At 55.1% G+C, this 19738-nt stretch overlaps 1 protein-coding gene across 4 annotated transcripts in view; it reads left to right on the top strand.

Annotated features, from left to right (window-relative positions):
* GRAMD1B (GRAM domain containing 1B) overlaps positions 1 to 19738 on the top strand; it is a gene marked incomplete at its 5' end in the record, with an annotated part of 186030 nt that extends 166292 nt beyond the window's left edge. For all 4 annotated transcript variants that reach the window (XM_082844285.1, XM_082844284.1, XM_082844282.1 and 1 more), the window contains 12 exons: positions 1565 to 1680; positions 3476 to 3632; positions 4706 to 4895; positions 6514 to 6657; positions 7615 to 7733; positions 8003 to 8145; positions 10337 to 10440; positions 11048 to 11251; positions 12249 to 12339; positions 16023 to 16130; positions 16422 to 16539; positions 19065 to 19738. In XM_082844285.1, the coding sequence (XP_082700411.1) occupies positions 1565 to 1680; positions 3476 to 3632; positions 4706 to 4895; positions 6514 to 6657; positions 7615 to 7733; positions 8003 to 8145; positions 10337 to 10440; positions 11048 to 11251; positions 12249 to 12339; positions 16023 to 16130; positions 16422 to 16539; positions 19065 to 19154 (1584 nt within the window). In that variant the 3' untranslated portion in view covers positions 19155 to 19738. The remainder of the gene's footprint in view (positions 1 to 1564; positions 1681 to 3475; positions 3633 to 4705; positions 4896 to 6513; positions 6658 to 7614; positions 7734 to 8002; positions 8146 to 10336; positions 10441 to 11047; positions 11252 to 12248; positions 12340 to 16022; positions 16131 to 16421; positions 16540 to 19064) is intronic.

Here is a 19738-nt window from a genome sequence, read left to right as displayed (position 1 = left end):
AAGCAGGTGCCTCCCTCTGGCACTGGGGCGGGGGGTGGGGGGGTGCGGCCAGCACAGAGAGCTGCCACGCCAGACCCTTCCGGCTCACAGAGAGCCCCGACTAGGCCATTCCAGGCAGTTCTCCAGCTCACAGAGAGCCCCGACTATGCCATTCCAGGCAGTTCTCCTTAGCCAGGAACGTGGAGACCTGGCTCATGGCATCCTGCCAGCTGCGTGCTTCTTAACCCATACCTCGAAAGGATGGGGTCAGAGAAAGCTCAAACTCCTTATCAAATCCGTTGGTGGGAACATTCTTTAAGTTTGATTTTCTTTTTTTATGTAAATTCATTTATTCATTTATTTTTGGCTGCATTGGGTCTTTGTTGCTGTGCTTGGGTTTTCTCTAGCTGTGGCGAGCGGGGGCTACTCTTCGTTGCGGTGCGAGGGCTTCTCACTGCGGCGGCTCTCTTTGTTGTGGAGCACAGGCTCTAGGCAGGTGGGCTTCAGTAGTTGTGGCATGCAGGCTCAGTAGTTGTGGCTTACGGGCTCTAGAACGCAGGCTCAGTAGTTGTGGTGCACAGGCTTAGTTGCTCCGCGGCACGTGGGGTCTTCCTGGACCAGGGCTCGAACCCGTGTCCCCTGCATTGGCAGGCGGATTCTTCACCACCGCACCACCGGGAAGTCCCTGCTTCTGTTTTTCTTAACGCTTCTCTTTTTCACATACTTATCCCTCCCACCTTCTCTCCCTCCTCCCAACCTTGGACTCATCCATGGTCTCCACCTTTGACCTTCATTCTTTGACATTCTGTTGCCTCTTTTCCAAAACTCTGAACCTCAATGAGAGCTAACTCTTCTTAGGACAGTGCTTTTGAGGAGGACATGTAGACACGCAGTGAAATGAGAAAAACTCCTTATGGAACTAATACATAGAACTGTAGGCAGACTGATTGTAATTAAGAATAAAGGAGGAAGTATTCAAGTAGTGAAGAGAGGGCTGGATGCAGTGACCTTTGAGGCCCCTGAAACTGTGAGAATGTAGACTTCTTTCCAAGCACAGGAACTGCCCAACGGTGGAATGGGCCACCTTTGAGGTCACACCTCATTCTTGGACCTGATCCATCTTGGGTCAGGTCCGTGAGGACCTGTGTGACCACTGTTAGTATAAGGAGGTTTCCGCAGCGTGGGCGAGACTGGCCCAGGGGCCTCTGGTGCTCATTCTGAGTCCGAGTCAGAAGCTCTGTGATCACTTTGGCCCCAGAGGAGTTTTGGTTTGTGCCGCTGAATGCCGGACCTCACCCACAGGAGCGGGAGGCGGGCGGTTGCCATCCTCAAGGGCCCGTTGGTCCCACCGTGCAGACCTGAGTTGAGGGAACAGGCCAAGCTCCTGGCTTTACTAAAAGCCGTATTCTTAGGGGGAAGATGGGCGTCTTGCTGAGATCAGAAGAGCGGGGGGTGGGGTTGTTGTGGAGGCGCTGCCTGGAGTTTGGCTTCTCCTACCCTTGGGGGCGTCCAGCTCAGCTCAGTGCCTCTGTGGAGAGTGGGGTCCTGAGGAGGGAGGGTCAGAGCCCGTCTGCCGCCCCTGCAGCCCCTGTGCCCCAAGGAGCTCTGGCACTTCGTTCACCAGTGCTACGGGAACGAGCTGGGCCTGACCAGCGACGACGAGGACTACGTGCCCCCCGACGACGACTTCAACACGATGGGGTGAGCGAGGCAGAGGGCAGGCTGCCCGGGGAAGCCTCTCCAGAGGGGTGCGGGCGGCTGGGGAATGGCGTCTAAGTAAGGCCCTGGCGGAGTGAGGGAGGCCCCGGGGGGCCCCTCCCAGGCGGAGGGAATGGAAGCGGCAGCTGGGCCAGCAAGCAAAGGGCAGGTGGGAAGCGGGGAGGTCGGGGAGGTCGGGCTGGACTCAGGGCTGCTGGGTCAGCGTGATGATTGGCTTTTCCTCAGAGGGGGATGAGAAGCCAGGGAAGGCTCTGAATGGATAATTGATGAGATCTGACATAACATTTTAACATCACTCTGGCTCCTGGGTTGAAGATAGAGTGAAGGGGAGCCAGGGCAGGCTGGCTAAGAGGCTGCCGAATCATTTAGATCATTTAGGTGAGAGGTGATGGTGGTTTGGACCAGGAAGGTAGCAGTAGAAACAGCAGTAAGTGGTTAGTTTCTGAATATATTTGGAAGATAGAACCAGACATATTTTGAAGGATTTGCTGATGGCCCAGAAAGGATCCAAAGGTGGCTTTAAGGATGTACCAGCAGGAAGGATAGGGTTGTTCTGAACTGAGATGGACAATACTGTAAGCAGAGCAGATGCGGGGGAAGGTCAGAAGCTTGATTTTAGGCGAGTTGAGTTTGAGATGACTGTTAGCCACGTGGAGAGGTCACATAAGCATCTGTGTGTGTGAGTGTGGAGTTCACCGGGAGGTCTGGGCTAGGGACATAACCTTGGGGGTTACTAGTGGCAGAGACCACCAGGTGACTGAATTAACATGAGAAGAAGCTCAGGGACTGGGCCTGGGAACACTCAACAAGAGAAAGAGGCAGCAAAAGAAATCACAAAAGAACATTCAGTGAGGGAGGAGGAACGCTAGGAGAGTTTTCATATCCTGGAAGCCAAGGGAAGGGGCTGTCGCTGCACCACGTGCTGTTGGCAGGCTAAGACAGATGAGACTGCAGACTGATACAGTATGCTTGAGGTTGGAAGGTAGAGGCTTGGTGGTCATGTGAGAGGCAAGAGGAATGGACAGCAAGGAAAGAACGTCAAACGTGTGGTGCATAGCCCAGGGCTCAGGTACCACTTCTGACACTTAATAGTAGTTATCACTTAGCCTCTGTGAATATCTACTTGATAATCTCTGAAACACATGGAATGATTTACTCAGAGTTGTTATGCGTCCAGATGAGGTCACATGTAAAGTATAAATTAGACGCTGATGACGACAGTGATGACGATTTCTCCCTTGGGGGAGGCTCCGATGGCATCCCTGAAGTTGTCCGCAGAAGGGCACCTGCCTTTATCTCAAGGAGGGTTTTTCCTCAGGTGTGCAATGCAGAGAAGTTTGCTAGTTATGATCCAGAATCTGGGCAGGTCCCCTCGAAGGGCACTCATGTCCAGAGTCCTGTCCTGGTCACTGTGGGAAATCAGATGTATGCTCGGAGCCCGGATGTTTGATTCACATGGTCAGGTTGGGGTGGGATGGGAAGCCAATGGAAAAAGAAAGTTTAAGACAGTTTTCTCACTTAGGTGGGGATAAATCTAAGGAGGGTGCCTAGAAAAGGTGAGTTTGGGGACAGAATTTTACCATGGGGAGGGGGTGTCAGGTGGGAAGGAGGTTTTAGGAGAGCAGTTCAGGGGCAGCGAGAGGTTTGCGGAAGGTCACACACAGAGCAAAGAAGCAGGAAAGCCCATAGTTTTGGATGGATCGGTGGGTGTGAGTTTCTTGTGAGCCTGCCGTCTTGGCCACTGAGGCTAACGTGGGTTCACACTGTCTCTTTTCAGCTACTGTGAGGAGATCCCTGTAGAGGAGAATGAAGTGAATGACAGCTCCTCCAAAAGCAGCATAGAGACCAAGCCGGATGCCAGCCCACAGCTGCCCAAGAAGTCCATCACCAACAGCACGCTGACATCCACGGGGAGCAGCGAAGCGCCCGTCTCGGTACGGGCGGGGAGCCCTTTGCTTCCACCCAATCCAGTGGCGGTGTTTCCCAGCCTTGTTAACTCCACGGGACCCCAACCTGGGGAGCAGGTGGAGGGGAGGTGGTTCCACTGTGGTCGGTTTACGCAGGCCGGCATCCGGGGCAGAGGAACTCTGCATTCAGATGAGTGTAGAATCCACAGCTGGGTTCTTGGTGCTTTGGGTTCCAGGTTTTGTTTGGCTTCGGAGCAGATGAGAACCATTTCAAGTCCGCTGTGTGAGCTTTGCTCTGGGTGGGCTGCTGTGATCCACCCACTGGTAGAGAACTATTCCAGGTCTTTGTTTTTTCACTGTCTCGATCTAAAGTCAAAGTTGTACATGCAGAGAGGACTGCAGAACTGCTCTCTGTTCATTCATTCCGGAAATCGTGATGGAGCTCCTGGTGTCGACACTCCGGTGTATCTTCCTGCTGTGCTAGGCTTTGCAGAAGAGACAGAAATGTATAAGAAGGACTCTGTCCTCTGGGACTTGGTTGTAGAGGGGATAGAAGCTTGGTGAGGGAAGTGTCTGGGTGTGAGCTGGCAGGTAGAAGAAAGGGTTCCCAGAAAAGGGAGCCTTGTATTCCAGTGGCTTCGGGGTCAGACCACTTGGCCTTAGAATGAAAGCGTCATCCATTTGATGCCCATCTCCATTTTCTGTCTCAGAGGTTGACTTTAAAATGTAAAGAGTTGTACCCATTCCCTCCCAGGGCTAATGGGAGTATGAATCAAAAACTGCTTAGGAAGCCTTTTGAACCTCTCAGAAAACAGGGCACTAGTTGGAGGCAGGCCCACGTCGTTACAGGACGGTGGAGGCCTGGCCCCAGGAGAGGAGCTGGACTACGGAGCTGCCTCTGCCCACGCGTGGGGCTTGGTGTCAGGAGAAGGGTAGGGCCCTGTGCTGTGTCCTGTCCTCCCCGGCAGAGCTGGGGAGACCCCTGACCCCCACAGCCCAGCCCCCGAGCAGCTGCGTTCTGAACGTGCGGGCTCCCGCGGCCAGCTCTCTGACTCCCTCTTGGAGAGTAGACCAGGCTGACCGCTCTGTCCCCACCCCAGTTTGACGGCCTGCCCCTGGAGGAGGAGGTGCTGGAGGGCGACGGGTCCCTGGAGAAGGAGCTCGCCATCGACAGCATCATCGGGGAGAAGATTGAGATCATCGCGCCCGTGAACTCCCCTTCGCTAGACTTCAACGACAACGAGGACATCCCCACCGAGCTCAGTGACTCTTCCGACACCCACGACGAAGGTGGGCGTCTGGCAGCGGGGGCACTTCCTGTCTCCACACATTTTGAAGGCTTAACGGATGTTCCCATATGGAGGCTGGAGTCAGTCTGGGTTCCTGGCGGAAGGGTGGGTGGGTAAAACAGCTCTTTTAAAAAAGGTGCACTTGTTATTAGCAAACATCCCTTTTTGCAGGCACTCACCGTAGTATCCTTGTCATTTTATATTTGTCTTTGTCTTTTTTTTTTTTTCTTTTAAACATCTTTCTTGGAGTATGATTGCTTTACGGTGTTGTCTTAGGTTGTCTGCCATTTAGTCCGTCACTCCATGTGCCCCCTGTTGGCACCGGCGTGCCCTGCAGCTCTGCCCCTCGCAGTGTTTACGCGTATACGCCACAAGCAAAGTGCTAGTCCGCTGGCCCTGGAAACACGTTTTAACAGACGCTTGCTTCGGTGGCTCCAGCATGGGGATTTCGGACCTAGACTGTTGCCTGGTCAGACAGACTGAGGAGACCGCCCTTCTCTCTCATACTTCTAAGTGGGTAGTTTCTTACTTCCCTCCTGTGTAGGGCTGGCGTCTAGCCCTCCCTCGGGAACTCGCTGCCTCTGACATTCCAGGCCAGATCCTCAGTGTTCAGGAGTATGGTTGATGGCTTACCTCCTTTGAGTTGGTGGTGGGTTCTGACTTGCAAGGCTGTGCAGACACTGCTCACTTACCCACCTGTGGACGGTCTCCTGCGAGTCACCTGTAGGGGTATTCTCACCTGTGGTGGGCTTGCCCACTGCCATTTGGGGTGCAGGGTTCGGTGCAAAGGACTGCGCAGGTGGGCACCGCCTAAGAACCGGGGTGCCGTCGTGTAAACTGAGAAGTGCGCCCGAGCTGTGCGCCACAGTCCTGATCCTGCAGTCATGTGCACGGACGCTCCAGGATGCTCGTGAATTCCCCTCTGGCCTTCTCAGCGTCACAGGAATGCCAGAAATGGCAGCGTTCTTCTTGAGATCAGATAACAGCCCCGCAGGGGCAGTAATTAGGGCCTGTGGGGTGCCGAGGGCTCAAGAGGAATGCCGGGGTTTGAGCAACTCACCTGTACTCAGAAACTCTCTCCTGTAGAAAAAGAAATTTTTTGAAGGGGGCATAGGCTGCCTTATGGAAGGAGAGCAGACCTTGTGCAGAGATCACGGCCCTGCAGACCAGACCAGCCTCAGAAGCTTTTGTAAAAACAGATTCATCAGCGTCCCTGGACACACCAGTGCCATGGGTTGCGATGACATTTGCTGTCAATTGTGGTTTAATTTACAGACTCTTGATAACTGATCCTCTGGGTTCCGGCAAGCCCAGGAAGTAGTCATCTATTTAGACTTTGGTCTAAGATCACTTTAATTAGGAAGGCTTGAGCGTGTAAAGGCAAATAGCACATTCCCAAACCCTTTGTAAAGCTATAGAGTCCATAACGTGCACGCCCGCTGAGGAAGGAGGCCGGCTGACGCAAAGCCACGGACGGCGGAGGCCAGGGCCCCGCTGCCCCACCCCACGGCCTCCTTTGAGCCTTGGTGGCCGTTCCCACATTAGCCACAGAGGGTGCTCTGGGGGTGTCCCTGAGGTGTCCCTCACCTTCCCTGTCTCCCTCCTCATCCTCTCTGCAGGGGAGGTCCAGGCCTTCTATGAGGACCTGAGTGGCCGGCAGTACGTGAATGAAGTCTTCAACTTCAGCGTGGACAAGCTGTACGACCTCCTGTTCACCGACTCGCCCTTCCAGCGGGACTTCATGGAACAGCGACGCTTCTCAGGTCCGTCCCTCCCGGGGCTGGTGCCTCCCACCCCTTCCCGCTCTGTCCCCGCTCCTTTCCTCTCCTCCCAAGCGCCCTCCTTTTCCAGGCCGCCTGATGGCCCGGGGCGCCCCCTTTGTGGCCTCACGCCCTGCGGGCTACTCCTCCCCGCGCCACCGCGGCTGTACGCTCACCCGTGGTGCCCAGACCCTTGGTGCCGGCCCCAAAGGCTCGGCGGTGAACAGGATCCGCCAGGGCTCACCGTCTAGTAGAGAGTAGCAGCCACCACGTCCTGTCGGCACCTGCTGTCCGCCAGGCACATTACACTGTCTCATTCAGTCCTCCAGCCTGCCCTGTGTGCTGGGGTTGTGATCCCCACGGTACCAGTGAGGATGCTGAAACTCAGACCATTATTAGACGCCCAAGGTCATGCAGCTACTAGGAAGGGGCCCAGCTGGGACTCATACCTCAAGCTCTCAGAGTTGATGCTTGGCACCTGTGTGCCTCTTGCCCCTGCCGCACCGCAGGGACCGGCAGGGCTGCTCGGGGTCCGGGTCTGTGGAAGAGCCCTTGGGCATCGGCGAAGCCCTCTGCCAGGAGGAGGGGAGAGCCGAAGGCACGGGGAGGTCATGCCTCGGAGCAGAGGGCTTGGTCCCAAGGATCCCGGGCCCTCATCACAGTAACTCCAGTGTTGCCAGCTCCCCCGTAGGTGGCCCCAGGACCTCCTGCCCGAGCCCCGGAACAATCAACATTCTGGAGCCCTGTGTAGGATTTCGGCCATGCTACAATGAGCTTCTTTCTGCTTTGACGCCCCCTCCTCTCACCCTCCTCCCCCGGCCCTCAGGCTCCCGTTGGCTTCCTTTTGGGGGCCAGTCGGCAGTCAGTACGGTCAAGAGGAGGGCACTGGAGGGGACGTTCAGATGTGGGGATGGCACGCCTCTCTCCCTCCGTCATCCCACGGCCCCTCTCTCCCCTCAGATATCATCTTCCATCCGTGGAAGAAGGAAGACAATGGAAACCAGAGCCGAGTGATTCTTTACACCATCACCCTCACCAACCCTCTGGCTCCCAAAACTGCCACTGTCAGGGAGACACAGGTGAGCCCCGGGCAGAGGCCAGTAAGGGCGGGCTGGAGAAGCCTCTGTTCTGTCGTGGAGGATTCAGGAGAGACGTCAGCAAGGAGTGTCTGGGTGACGGTGTTGTTTAGCCCTGAAACGGCGGCATTTGACATGCTTAGATGCTGCCATTTCCCGTGGTTCGGGGTCCCCGTTCAGAAGTTGGGGGTGGGCTGGGGACGTTAGGAAGGAGGAGCTCTTCCCGTCTTGCTGCTCGTCAGCCTCGTCCCACGACCCTTTCCTCCCCACAGACCATGTACAAGGCGAGCCAGGAGAGCGAGTGCTACGTGGTCGACGCCGAGGTCCTCACGCACGACGTGCCGTATCACGACTACTTCTACACCATCAACCGCTACACTCTCACCCGCGTGGCCCGGAACAAGAGTCGACTCAGGTGCTGTCTCTACGGCCGAGCGGGTGCGGAGCAAGTTCCTTGTGCACCTGGGGGAGCTTGCAGCAGAAAGCGTGGATGTGCTGCTGGGGACGAGGGGGAGGCTGGGTGTACCGGCTGCTGCCTCAGCCTTTATTCTGTCTCCTCTCCGGAGCCTCCGAGACGCCCCCCCGCCATCCTGACGGTTCATGCTTCTCTCCACCACGTGTTCCCTTTACCCCTCTGTGTGTCTCTTTAGTAAAACTTTTACAACCACTGCTTTTTAGTGGTTGTCTGCAGTTTATAAGATACTGTGTAGGTACTTCACCTCCAAGAGCTGGTTGTTTAGAATAACCCAAGGAGGTGGGTTTATCCTCACTTTTCAGATAAGAAAGCTGAGGGTCATACAAGCTCAATAACTTTTCCAAGAGTCAAAAGTGCTGAAATCCAGGTCTTAGAAAAGCAAGTCTCTGCCCTTCCCACCCTGCTGGGTGCTGGGCTTGTTGCGAGTTCCTGCACATGTGTCTCCCTGGGTGGCAGCTCCGGCCATCCTGGCCGGCAGGAGTCCCAGTCCACACACCACTGTGTTCCCAGCACCCAGCACGGGGCCTGCACACAGCAGAGTCAGAAAAGGTTGATTGAATGATTAGTTAGATGCCGTTTGTGGGTCGAGTCCTGTCCTGGGCACTGTGACGTGCATTCAAGGAAGGAAGAAATTTAGACCCTAACATTCTGCGAAGCTTGTAGTCTGACTGAAAAGCCAAGACACACACCCATTTGAAAATAACCGATCGTGTACCTGTACCTTAGAGCCAGTTCTTCTGGTTATACGGAGCAGAAATTCACTCGCGTTCAAATAAAATAGGAGTTTGGTGAAAGGCTGCGAGAGGTCTCTGGGGAATCGGGAAGATCTGAGTACCCACACCTTGAAAAGGGACGAAGCTTTCTCTCTCTTTTTTTTTTTGCGGTACACGGGCCTCTCACTGCTGTGGCCTCTCCCGCTGCGGAGCACAGGCTCTGGACGCGCAGGCTCAGCGGCCATGGCTCACGGGCCCAGCCGCTCCGCGGCATGTGGGATCTTCCCGGACCGGGGCACGAACCCGTGTCCCCTGCATCGGCAGGCGGACTCTCAACCACTGCGCCACCAGGGAAGCCCCGCTTTCTCCTGTTTGAAACATTTTTTTGGTTTCGGTGCTTCTCTCTGAGCAACTCCTTGTCCCTCCCCGCCCCTCTCCTACTCCCTCCTTCCCTCTCTCCCTTCCTTCCTTTTCTCCTCCCTCCCCCCCCACTCCCTCCCTTCTCTCTCTTCTCCCCCCTGCCCCGCTGTCCCTCCCCTGCAGCATCTGTGTTCCTCGCTTCCAGCTTCCTTGGAGGGTCTTCCAATTGGATGTCCCTTCTGTCCCGCTCATGCAGAGGTAGTTGGTTGACCCCAGACAGACCTTTACAGAGAGGTGCCCACCTTCAACCCAGGGAAGAGTTGCTGGGTGGGGGTGACGTGGCCGTGGACACACACACGTCGGACCAGGGTTGGGGGTGAGGTCCCTTCTTCCTCCTGAGGGCAGAGCAGGGAGCCTTGAACGTGGGGAGCGTAAACTGGGAGCATGTGGTAACCGATGAAAGTGCACCTTCAGGAGAGGCAGAGCAGCGTGACTGTGCAGCAGCAGAAGGTGATGCTGCAGGGACGGGACAGCGGAGGTGCCCATGACGGGGACAGAGTGCTGGGGACAGAGCAGGAGCTGGCGAGGTCCCGGGGAGGGTGGAGAGGCAGGGGCCAGGCCAGGAGCTGATGAAGCCCTTAAAGGTGGAAGCCGCGAAGCCCGAGAGCCTGCCCGGGGCTAAAAGTCTCTGGAGAAGGAGAGAAGGGCCCTGGGGCCGGCAGGCTGCCCGCCATCCGGAGCCCTCCTGGGATGAGGCCGAGTGGCATCATGAGCGAGCTGTGGGCTTGGAGTCAGAGCCCTTCTTGTTAATCTTTGGTCTGCTTACAAATTCTAAGACTCAGTTTTCTCTTCTATGAAAGGAGGGTAAATCCACTAGCTTCACCTACCTCAGGGGGTGGCCAGGGAGGTCAGGTGATGTGGAGGTGAAGGGGCTTTTTTAACTTGTAAAGGGCAGCACCCATGTGAAGCTGCTTCGGCCTTAAACCTGAAGTTTCCTTTTCCCAGCAGAGGAAGGTCGCCTAGCAAACGGCTGATCTTGTCTGTGGCTTGTTTCTCAGGGTCTCCACAGAGCTGCGCTATCGAAAACAGCCCTGGGGACTGGTGAAAACGTTCATCGAGAAGAACTTCTGGAGTGGGCTGGAGGACTACTTCCGCCACTTGGGTGAGCACCGTCCCTGGTGCTGGGTGAACCGTTCCGCTGTCACCGTTCAGGGCCTGAGAGGCACGGGGCACGGGGAGAGACGGGGGCAGTGAGCGGGCTTCACGGGGTCCCTGAGTCTGCCCCAGAAACGGATACGAAGTTCAGCACGTGTGTGAACGTATGCACGTTGAAGAGGCCCTGACTGTGACCTTCATGAGATCGTCGTCATGAAGGGATCCATGACCCCCCCAAAATGAGCCTGAGATCCAGACTCACTGGTGGTGATGCTGTTATGAGAAGGAAGTAGCCCGAGAAGGCGTCCACTGGGAAACGCGACGTGCCCCAGATTGCATACGTGAGGGGGCACGTTGGGAGCCTTTGTCTCTACGCACTGTTGAACGACCCAGAGAGGGTTTGGGGCTGGGCTGGGTCCCAGGAGTATTTCCTGGGGCTCACGGGCATCCCTGAGGGATCCCCGCCCTCCCAGGCAACGTCCCAGAGTACAATAGGGGAAAACGGTCCCCTTAGAGAAGGTTCGGCTAGGAGTAGACAGCTGCTTTTGGAGGCCAGTGTGCTGGGTTGGAGGTAGGGGCGGATGTCCTCTGATGTGGCCTTTTGACCCTGACAGAGAGCGAGCTGACCAAAACGGAGAGTGCCTACCTGGCTGAGCTGCACAGACAGTCTCCCAAGGAGAAGGCCAGTAAGGCCCCGTCGGTGCGGAGGAGGAAGCGTCCCCATGCCCACCTGCGGGTGCCCCACCTGGAAGAGGTGATGAGCCCCGTGACCACACCCACCGATGAAGATGTGGGCCACAGGATCAAGCACGTGGCAGGTGTGCGCGGGTGGAGGCCGGGGAGGCGTGGCTCAGGGCTGTGGGCGGGAGCTGCGTGCCTACGCCGGGCGCACAGGCGTGCTCCTTTTGCAGCCTGGCGTGGACTGTGTATAATTGGCTCACGACTCGTTACATCTGAGGCTCCGGATGCTCTGCCATTTCCCTTTGCCCTTAAGCTCCTCAGCCCTTGCTGAACCCCGCTGTGTGCTCTGCTGGACAGAAGTTGCCTTTGGGTTTCTGCCTCCATGTTCCCTGAGCTCCATGGCTCCCTGCATGCCTCGGCTCAGGCCTGCAGCTTCCGAGCTCTTGGGACATGCTCCAGCGAGAAGCGGAAGCTCAGCCCCCAGGGCTACCGCATGACACAAAGGTCAGGGAGTGCGAGGCAGCCCCCTCCTTGGCCCCCTGCCAGGCAGTGGGGCTCCCTTGTCCCATCCAGCCATTCACAACCTCCTGTCTTTGCTCGGTCGCGGAAACATGCAGCAAGGGATTTTCAGGCTGTGCTCTGCACTTCCCCGGATGTTCATCAGATTTGGGTGGGGCAGGGCAGGGGAAGGAGGAGGGCGCCAGCCTTCCTTGTCCCTCCCCTGGCTTCAGCCAGGGCGCTCCCACGTTGTTCGTGAGTTTTACATACAGGACTCCTGGCTAACTTTGCATTCGAATAAACTGACCCTCAGTGGATTACGGCCAGTTATGGATGAAGCCAGAGCTGAAAGCTGTCTCTGGTCCCAGCCCAGTGCTGTTTCCCTTCCACGGCTGCAGGTCGCTTTGTCCTGCACTTGCATGTCCTAGCTACAGAGGTCAGGTGACTTTCTCATTTGTTCGGTCACTTTCCTGTCCCCCTTGCTCTCCAGGAGCTTCCCTTCCCTGAGGGCCAGGTCCACATCTCGCATCGTTGCCACGACAGTGTCACGGGCAGTTCTGTGTGTGACCAGCATCACATCGGTCGTTGGTGGGCTGGCGGACCACGTGGTGACAACCTCTTTCCTTCTCCCCACAGGTTCCACGCAGACACGGCACATCCCCGAGGACAGCCCCAATGGTTTCCACCTGCAGAGTGTGTCCAAGCTACTGCTGGTCATCAGCTGTGTGTAAGGGACCCCGGGTCTCCTCCCCCGCCCTGCCCCCGCCGCCTTCCTTTCTGGCCTGCCGCCTCCTCCCCGTCCGTCTTCCTCAGGCATCCGAACACCGTCGCTGCCGCCCTGCTTTTTGCCTTCCCCTCTAGTCCCTCTCCAGGTCGGTTGCTCTGTCTGTCCTTCCTCGCCCTTGCTGCTTTATCTCTGTTTTACTCAGCACTTACTGTGTGCTAGGCCCTCAGGATTCAGAAGAAAATGCTGCATGCAGCCTCCATGCCCTTCAGGAGCTCAGTTTCAAGTGGGTCAGACAGACAGGAGATTCACAGTTGCTACACTGTTGAATAAATGCTAACATAGAGATGCCACAGAGCATTTTAGGAGCCCATTCATTTGTTTGTGACAGATGTTCTGGGTGTCTGCTCTGTGCCAGGCGTCGGGACTGTGCACCTACGGGGCCCACCCTTTGGCAGGGTGGCCGGACACAATCGATGACTAGAGTCCAGGAAAAGTGTATGCTTATTTTAATATAAGCCGTGTATAATCACTGCCATAATGCTGTAAAGCTGTGGGCTCAGTAACTTGCACAGAAAGATGCTGGGCCAGGGAGCAAGTTCGTTGAGAAACATGAGGGTGTAAGCTGGGAGGACAGCTTCTGAAGTGTGAGCCCAGAGCCTGCCCAGGACCTTTGTAAACCTTGAGTAGGAGCAGCTTGGACAGCTAAGTACAGACAGCGCCTCCGCTTGGCCGGGCCCACTGCCTGGCTGCCCAGCCCTTCCTGCCTGGGCTGTGCTGTGAGACGTGGCGGCATAGCTTGGGGGGTGCTCAGGAGCTGCCCAGACGCTGGCTCTACCAGGTGTGCACCAGGCGTTAGACTGTGCGTAGCTTTGTCCTGCTTCTGTGACTCCCACCCCACCCCCAGCCCTTCATGCCTTCACTAAAGTATTGTTCAGGATTGCAGAAGCAGGGGCACAGCTCTGCCCACAGGAATCTGGGAAGGAAGCCCTGGACTGACATGGTTGGATTTACACTTAAAAAAATATATATATATCACTCAGATGGCAGTATGGGGCATGGGCTAGACAAGAACAGACTGGAGGCAGTGGGGGCCAACAGGAGTAAACGGCAGTGATCTCGGCGGGAGGGGCTGTCACACTGAGATGAGGGCCTCCTGGGGCTGAGAGGGCCCAGAAGGTGAAGGCTCCTTACACCTGGTTACGTAGCGAAGGAAGAGGCCTTCCCGATCTGCGTGCCTGTAGATGGTTGTGTCATGGACAGAAACCTGGAACTTAGAGGAAAGTTGTCACAGAAGATGCCGTCAGTTCCCGATGTCTCTGAGCTGCCATAGATTGTTCAGGCGGATGTGACAGATATTTCTTGATGTGGACCTGGAGCTTAGGAGGGAAGTTCAGGCTGCAGTTACAGATTTAACTGTCAGTAGCGTTAGAGCCATGGTGGGAATGAGAGTGATCATCGGAGGAGAGTATGGAGCGTGAGAAAGGAAATGGGCTGAGGACAGACCTGGGGACCACGCAGGGAGAGGGGCCTTTGAGGGTCACGAGGGGGGCTCTTTTGCTAACCTTACCTGAATATGTAACATAAAAGTAGATGCAAAAGTCTTCTGACTATGGCATAAGAAGCCAACATATTTTTACACAATTAAACACAAGGACAACCGTAAAGCCAGCAGAATTCACGTTTAGCAGCATCGTTTTAATGTGATTCATCCATTGTTAAAACTAAATCTCTGATGTTGGTTTTGGTCAACAGAGAACTCTAACCTTGGGTTAGTTGTTCAAGCTCTCTCTGTGTTTTGTCATTATTTAGTAGAGAAGGCCAGTGGCCTGAGTAAATTTTATAGCATATTAACAAACGCTGGCGCTTTGTTCGTTTAGGATAATTGGGCCTCGTCATTCAACCCTAGAAGGTCCAGGCGTTGGGTCTGCTCCCAGCCTGTGAGTGGAACCTTCTGGTACAGTGCAGGTTGCCCTGCGTCTTAGAGGCCCCGGCTGCCATAAGCCTGCCCTGTGGTGACCCCAGCCTCCCACCTCTTCTCTGTTTAGACCACCCCCAAGCCTTCACTCGGGAAGCAGGCAAGGGTGTCCCTTGACCTCCACTGAGTACAGACAGGACTGTAAACACAAACCCAAATGCAAGTACTAAGATTGTGTGCAGCACACTCTGAGGAAGTGGCATTCAGGTGGTCCAGGCGTCCTGATGCAATTAAAGGTGGTATCATTGAAATTCAATACAGCATTAAGAAGTTCTCGTGGAAAACTCAGGAGAGCCCCGAGAACACAGCTGAGTAGCCCCAGGGATTTACAGCTGCTGCTCTAAGGAATGCCGCCTCCCATAGTGCTGGAAGCCCAGGTGAGAAACACAGTAACACACACCACACACACCACACACCACATGCAGCACACACTTTGAAAGGTCAGAGGCTTAGTATAGGTTTTCTTTCTTTGTTGGTCTTTTTTCCATCTATTTGTTTTATCTTCCCATTTTTGTCATTCTTTTTCCTGTGTGTCTGTACTTCCTCCTTTCATGAAAATAACTGCTCCTTGTGGAGGGCTTCACATACATTCCTTCCATGCACATAACAACCTCAGCAGGGTAGGTATTATTGTCCTGTTGAAGGAACTGGCTTTCAGTGAAGCTAGGAAACTTGATGGAAAGTTGAGATGTTTTAGCAGTGAGCCAGGCTTTGTGCCCAGTTCTGCGTGTCTGCGTCCTCTCTTTCCCAGAGCTTTCATCTCTCCATCCCATGAACCTCTGTTATAAAATGATCTTTAGGACACTGAGGCCAAGAGAAGAGAATTCCCACAGGCCTCAGTGACTCTTCATCATTCCCCACTGGGTCCCCCAGCCCCTAGTTTTCCTGCCACCTCCCTGACTCTGAGCACTTCCAGCCCATCCCTGAGAAGCCTCGACTGGTCCTCGTGCCCCGTGCAGGGCTGTGGCAGGTGCACGGAGGAGACGGCAGCTCTCGGGCAGTTGTGCTAACATCTGGGAGGCGTATCAGGGGCAGAGCTGGGAATCCCACTGGAATTCCTCCCCCGGTTTGGGTTTGTAGGAGGAACCTTGTCTCGACTGATCACCCTTGAAGTGCTAAGAGTCTGTGTACAGTTGCTCCCCGCGCCCCCCTTCCTTCCTGCTAGATGTCCCCATCCTGCTGTGTCTCTGCTCCTGCCCTTTCTTTGTCGTGGACGCTCACTTTCTCTCTGCCTCGGGTTGAGCGGGCTTCCCCTTCCCCACATGAGCCTGTTTCTAACCTCTGCCTCCTCCCTGTTTTTCTTCCTTGCTCGCACTGGGATCTGTTTCAGGTGCTGACTCTGTGACTACCTCTTTTACCCCATCATCTCTTTTCCTCTCCATCTTACCTCACTTCCCCCAGCACCCAGGTTCCGGGTGACTTGTATGTCTCTCCCTTCTGTTGCGTTCACCCCACACGCCTCTCCATGGCCCTTTCCTGGCCCCTCCAGATGACACTGCTTTTCTCTCTCTCTCTCTCTCTTCCCCTCCCCACGCCCCCCGCCTCCGCTGCATCCCTCTGGCTCACTTAACCACTCCCTGTGACGCGTCGGGTGACCCAGTGGTCAAGGACAGCGGCCCCTGGGCGGGGGAGTGCCCGGCTCTGAGAGGGAGGGGCTCCCCCAGACGCCGGCTCATGGCTCTCGCTTTCCCCCTTGTCGTCTTCTTAGTCTGGTGCTGCTGGTCGTCCTCAACATGATGCTCTTCTACAAACTCTGGATGTTGGAATATACCACCCAGACCCTCACTGCCTGGCAGGGTCTGAGGCTCCAGGACAGGTAATCCTGGCCTCTCCCCCTTGCTCCCACCTTCACCCCAGCCAGTACTGTGTCCCGGCTCCTGCTGCCCTTGGCCGGCGGATAACCCTCTGGGATGAGTGCCTAGGCAGGCTCTGAAAACTGTCCCTGTAGTTTCAGTCTGCTTCTGATTTGGGGCACAGGGGAACCAGGGCACTGAGCAAAGGACAGAGCGCTCTGATGTGGCTCTCTGTCCTGTAGGGGTCTGGGCGCATAGGACAGTCGACGGGCCATAACTCCAGCTGCTGGGGTACCCCTTCTTCTACCCCACAGGTTACCCCAGTCTCAGACAGAGTGGGCCCAGCTCTTAGAGTCCCAGCAAAAGTACCACGATACCGAGCTCCAAAAATGGAGGGAGATCATCAAGTCCTCAGTGATGCTTCTTGACCAGGTGAGATGCCCCCACCGTCCCTCCTTGCCCTGGTCTCACGGAGATGGGACCCCTGCCCTGTGCTCTGAGGAGAGCGCCATCTCCACCATCGTCCACCAGATGCCCTCCCCGCATTCGTTCTTCCCCCAGGCCATCCATTGTTAAAGCCACCCCTGAGTGAGCTGTGGGAGACACCCGTGTATTCCCCAAAATTATGTCAGTGAAATAACACACTGGATTTGCAGTAGGAAAACTGTAGGTTAGATGGAAGGAGAGCTAATTTTTCTTCTTGGTAACCCATAGCCATCTGACAGGCCTTGAAAGAGATGATAACCCCCTTTTCGCAGAGATTGATCTTCCCGGAGGGCGTGTGTTTCTAACTCCTTTTGACGTGTGCTCCCCTCCCCCACCTCCTGCCCTCAACACATGCACACGACACCCAACGCCCAGGCCGTGGCCCCTCCCCAGGGGCTGTGCTGAGAGTCTGGGAAGATGGCTGGTACTGTGTCTCCTTTTCATAACGTCTTCTTCCTGGTACGGTTTTCTTTCTGAAAAACTAGATGCGTCTTTTTAAGAAAGTCGTTCTGGGGCAAAATCAATAGTCAGCTTCATTTTATCAGACTGAGGTGGAATCTTAATCTTGCCACTGACCAGTTTTGTGACCTCGAGCAAGGGGTTTAGTATTAGGGACCTTCGGTTCCTTCATGTATAAAATTGGAATTGTAACCATTGCTTCGTGAAATTGCTGTCGCATTTGGTCTGATGGCCCGCGGGAGGCGCTCGTTAATATTCAACTTTACTTCCCCTTCATGGTTTGGTTTCTTAGCTCTAAGTTAAGGAGAGAGAATTTTAATGCAGCTATCATGATCCAGTTTAATGGGTTTAGAGTGTCATGCGTAACATTGGAGCCACGTTTAGGGAGGGCATTTTTTTTTTTTTTAACCAAAGGAGGGCAGACAACACAGCAAGGAGTTGGAAGCTCTGGCCTATCAGGAAGGCTTGAGAGAAGTAAAGATGTGCTCAGGGGCAGGGAAGACGCGTGGGTGAGCAGCACAGGACAGTCTTCAGACGCTGGGGTCTGACATCTAGAAGAAGGGTTAGACTGCTGTGAACCTCCAGGGGACTGAACTAGGGCCAGAAGTTACAGGGAATCGGATTTTTGAGTCATCATCGAAAAGCACACTCCTTATGGGTGGAGCAGTCCAGCAATGGAACGGGCTACTTTGAAGGACTGAAAGTGCTCAGAGGGCGATGTGATGATGTGGGGTGAGGGACTTACGAATTAAAGGCGGGGGGCAGTTGGACTGGATGACCCGGTCCCCTTCCAGCTGTGGAATTCTATTCAGGGTGGGTCTCCTTCAGAAGGAGCTTGGGGCAGGCAGACCTGTAGCCTCGTAGACTCGACTCTACAAGCATTAAGATCGGTGTCTCGTTCCGTTCCCTTGATTTTGTTGTTCGTTTTTCTTTTCCCCCTTTTTTGGGGATTGGGGGTGCGGGGGCGTGCCACGCTGCGTGGCTTGTGGGATCTTAGTTCCCCGACCAGGGATTGAACCCAGGTCCTGCCACTGAAAGCGCCGTAGTCCTAACCACTGGACCGCCAGGGAATTCCCATCGTTCTGTCCCCTTTAAAAGAACATTAATGGGCCCCTCATCCCTCCTGATATCGAAGAACTAAAGAGAAGAAAGTGACAGATTAGGCCGAGAGATCAGAGGTTCTCAAAATCCGTAACTGTTTACCTGTGAAATGTTAACCGTCCTGTGTTAACAAGGCAGCTTACCTAGAACCAGGGTAGGATTCTTCCACTGGAATTGTCCCATGTAAACTCCATCCCGTGATGTGGGATGTATCTATTTCTTAAAGAAGGTTAAGAAATTCAGTTAAGATTCAGTTAATTCAATGACATGGGTACAGCTAGGAGCCTACTCAGTTTTCTGCTTGGCACCTGGGGTGTACAAGGTAAGGATAAGACAGTGCAGTCCCAACACAGCTGAAACAAAGCCATTAAAGATGACTGCAGCGCAGAGCCCTAGTGAGGGGTCCATGAAAGGCCAGGAGAGAGAGAGATGGCTGTGAGCCAGAGAAAGTTTGGACTTGTTCTGGGCCTTGATAGTAGATGGGTGAGGTTGAATGGGCAAGAGAGGAGTCTGAGCTGGGGGAACAGTGTGGCAAAGGTACCAGGAGAGGAGGACAGTGTATTCAGGGTCACAGGGAAACCAAGCCGAGTGAGTAGACCGATCAGTGGTGTCGGACGCGGGTCCTGATAGCAACGGAACGTTCGAGAGAATTCTTAATTTCGTGAAACAAGGACCACAAGTCATGGAGACACAGCACCGCTTAGCCCAGGGGTTCCCAGTGCTCGATCGGCCGTCCCCCTTCAACCTGAGACTGTGTCCCTTGAGAGCGACCCTTGTTTCGGGAGCCTGCTGCCTTTAGCTGCCCGGCCTGGCGGGGGGACCTGCCAGACGTGGGTGTGGTGGGCGCTGCTGAATGGAGGAGCCCACTGAGGGCACAAACCCGGGCTGGGGCGGGCTTCCCTGTCTTACAGATGAAGGACTCCCTCATCAATCTTCAGAACGGCATCAGGGCCCGTGACTACACATCAGAAAGTGAAGAGAAGAGGAACCGCTATCACTGACAAGGCAGGAGCGGGGGCAGCTGCAGGAGGCCTGTGCAATACATGTACATAGACCATATAAATATATATGTATAAATAGAGAGAGAATATAAATATATATATTATATACAGATTTTAAAAAGAGATGATGCCTATGTACCAGGGAGAAGGAGCGGGCCCGCCCCCTGTGCTGGCCGGCGGAGGGGCCAGGAGGGCAGGGACCCCCTCTCAGCACCCACCTCCCCTGAACCTCTTCCTCTCCGTCCTCTCGTCCCCGCCCTTTCCCTCGCTGGCCATTCTTGGCTCTGAGAAGGGAGACGTGGAGCCAGAGCTATGCCCGTGAAGACCCTGGGGTCGTGAAAAGAAGTCTCAAGGGGGCATCGCTTAAGGTGCTTCACTCCCTAATCCCCTTTTGATTTGTTTCCAAAATAAACGAGAATCTTTTCTTCCCCACCCAGCACTTCCCCAAGTGTTCTCTTGGGAACAAGGAAGCATCAGAAGCAGGGCACAAGCTAAACTCTACCGTATGAGGCCGCCCCCTGTATGTGGACCGTGCACTGCGAGTCAGATGCAGAGGACGGCGGGACAGCTGGGGAGGCTGCGCT

Source organism: Leucopleurus acutus (assembly GCF_964270905.1).
Source record: "Leucopleurus acutus genome assembly, chromosome: 8".
Lineage (NCBI taxonomy): Eukaryota > Metazoa > Chordata > Mammalia > Artiodactyla > Delphinidae > Leucopleurus > Leucopleurus acutus.
Note: the sequence above shows the minus strand (reverse complement) of the source record. Positions and strands in the feature narration are given on the sequence as shown.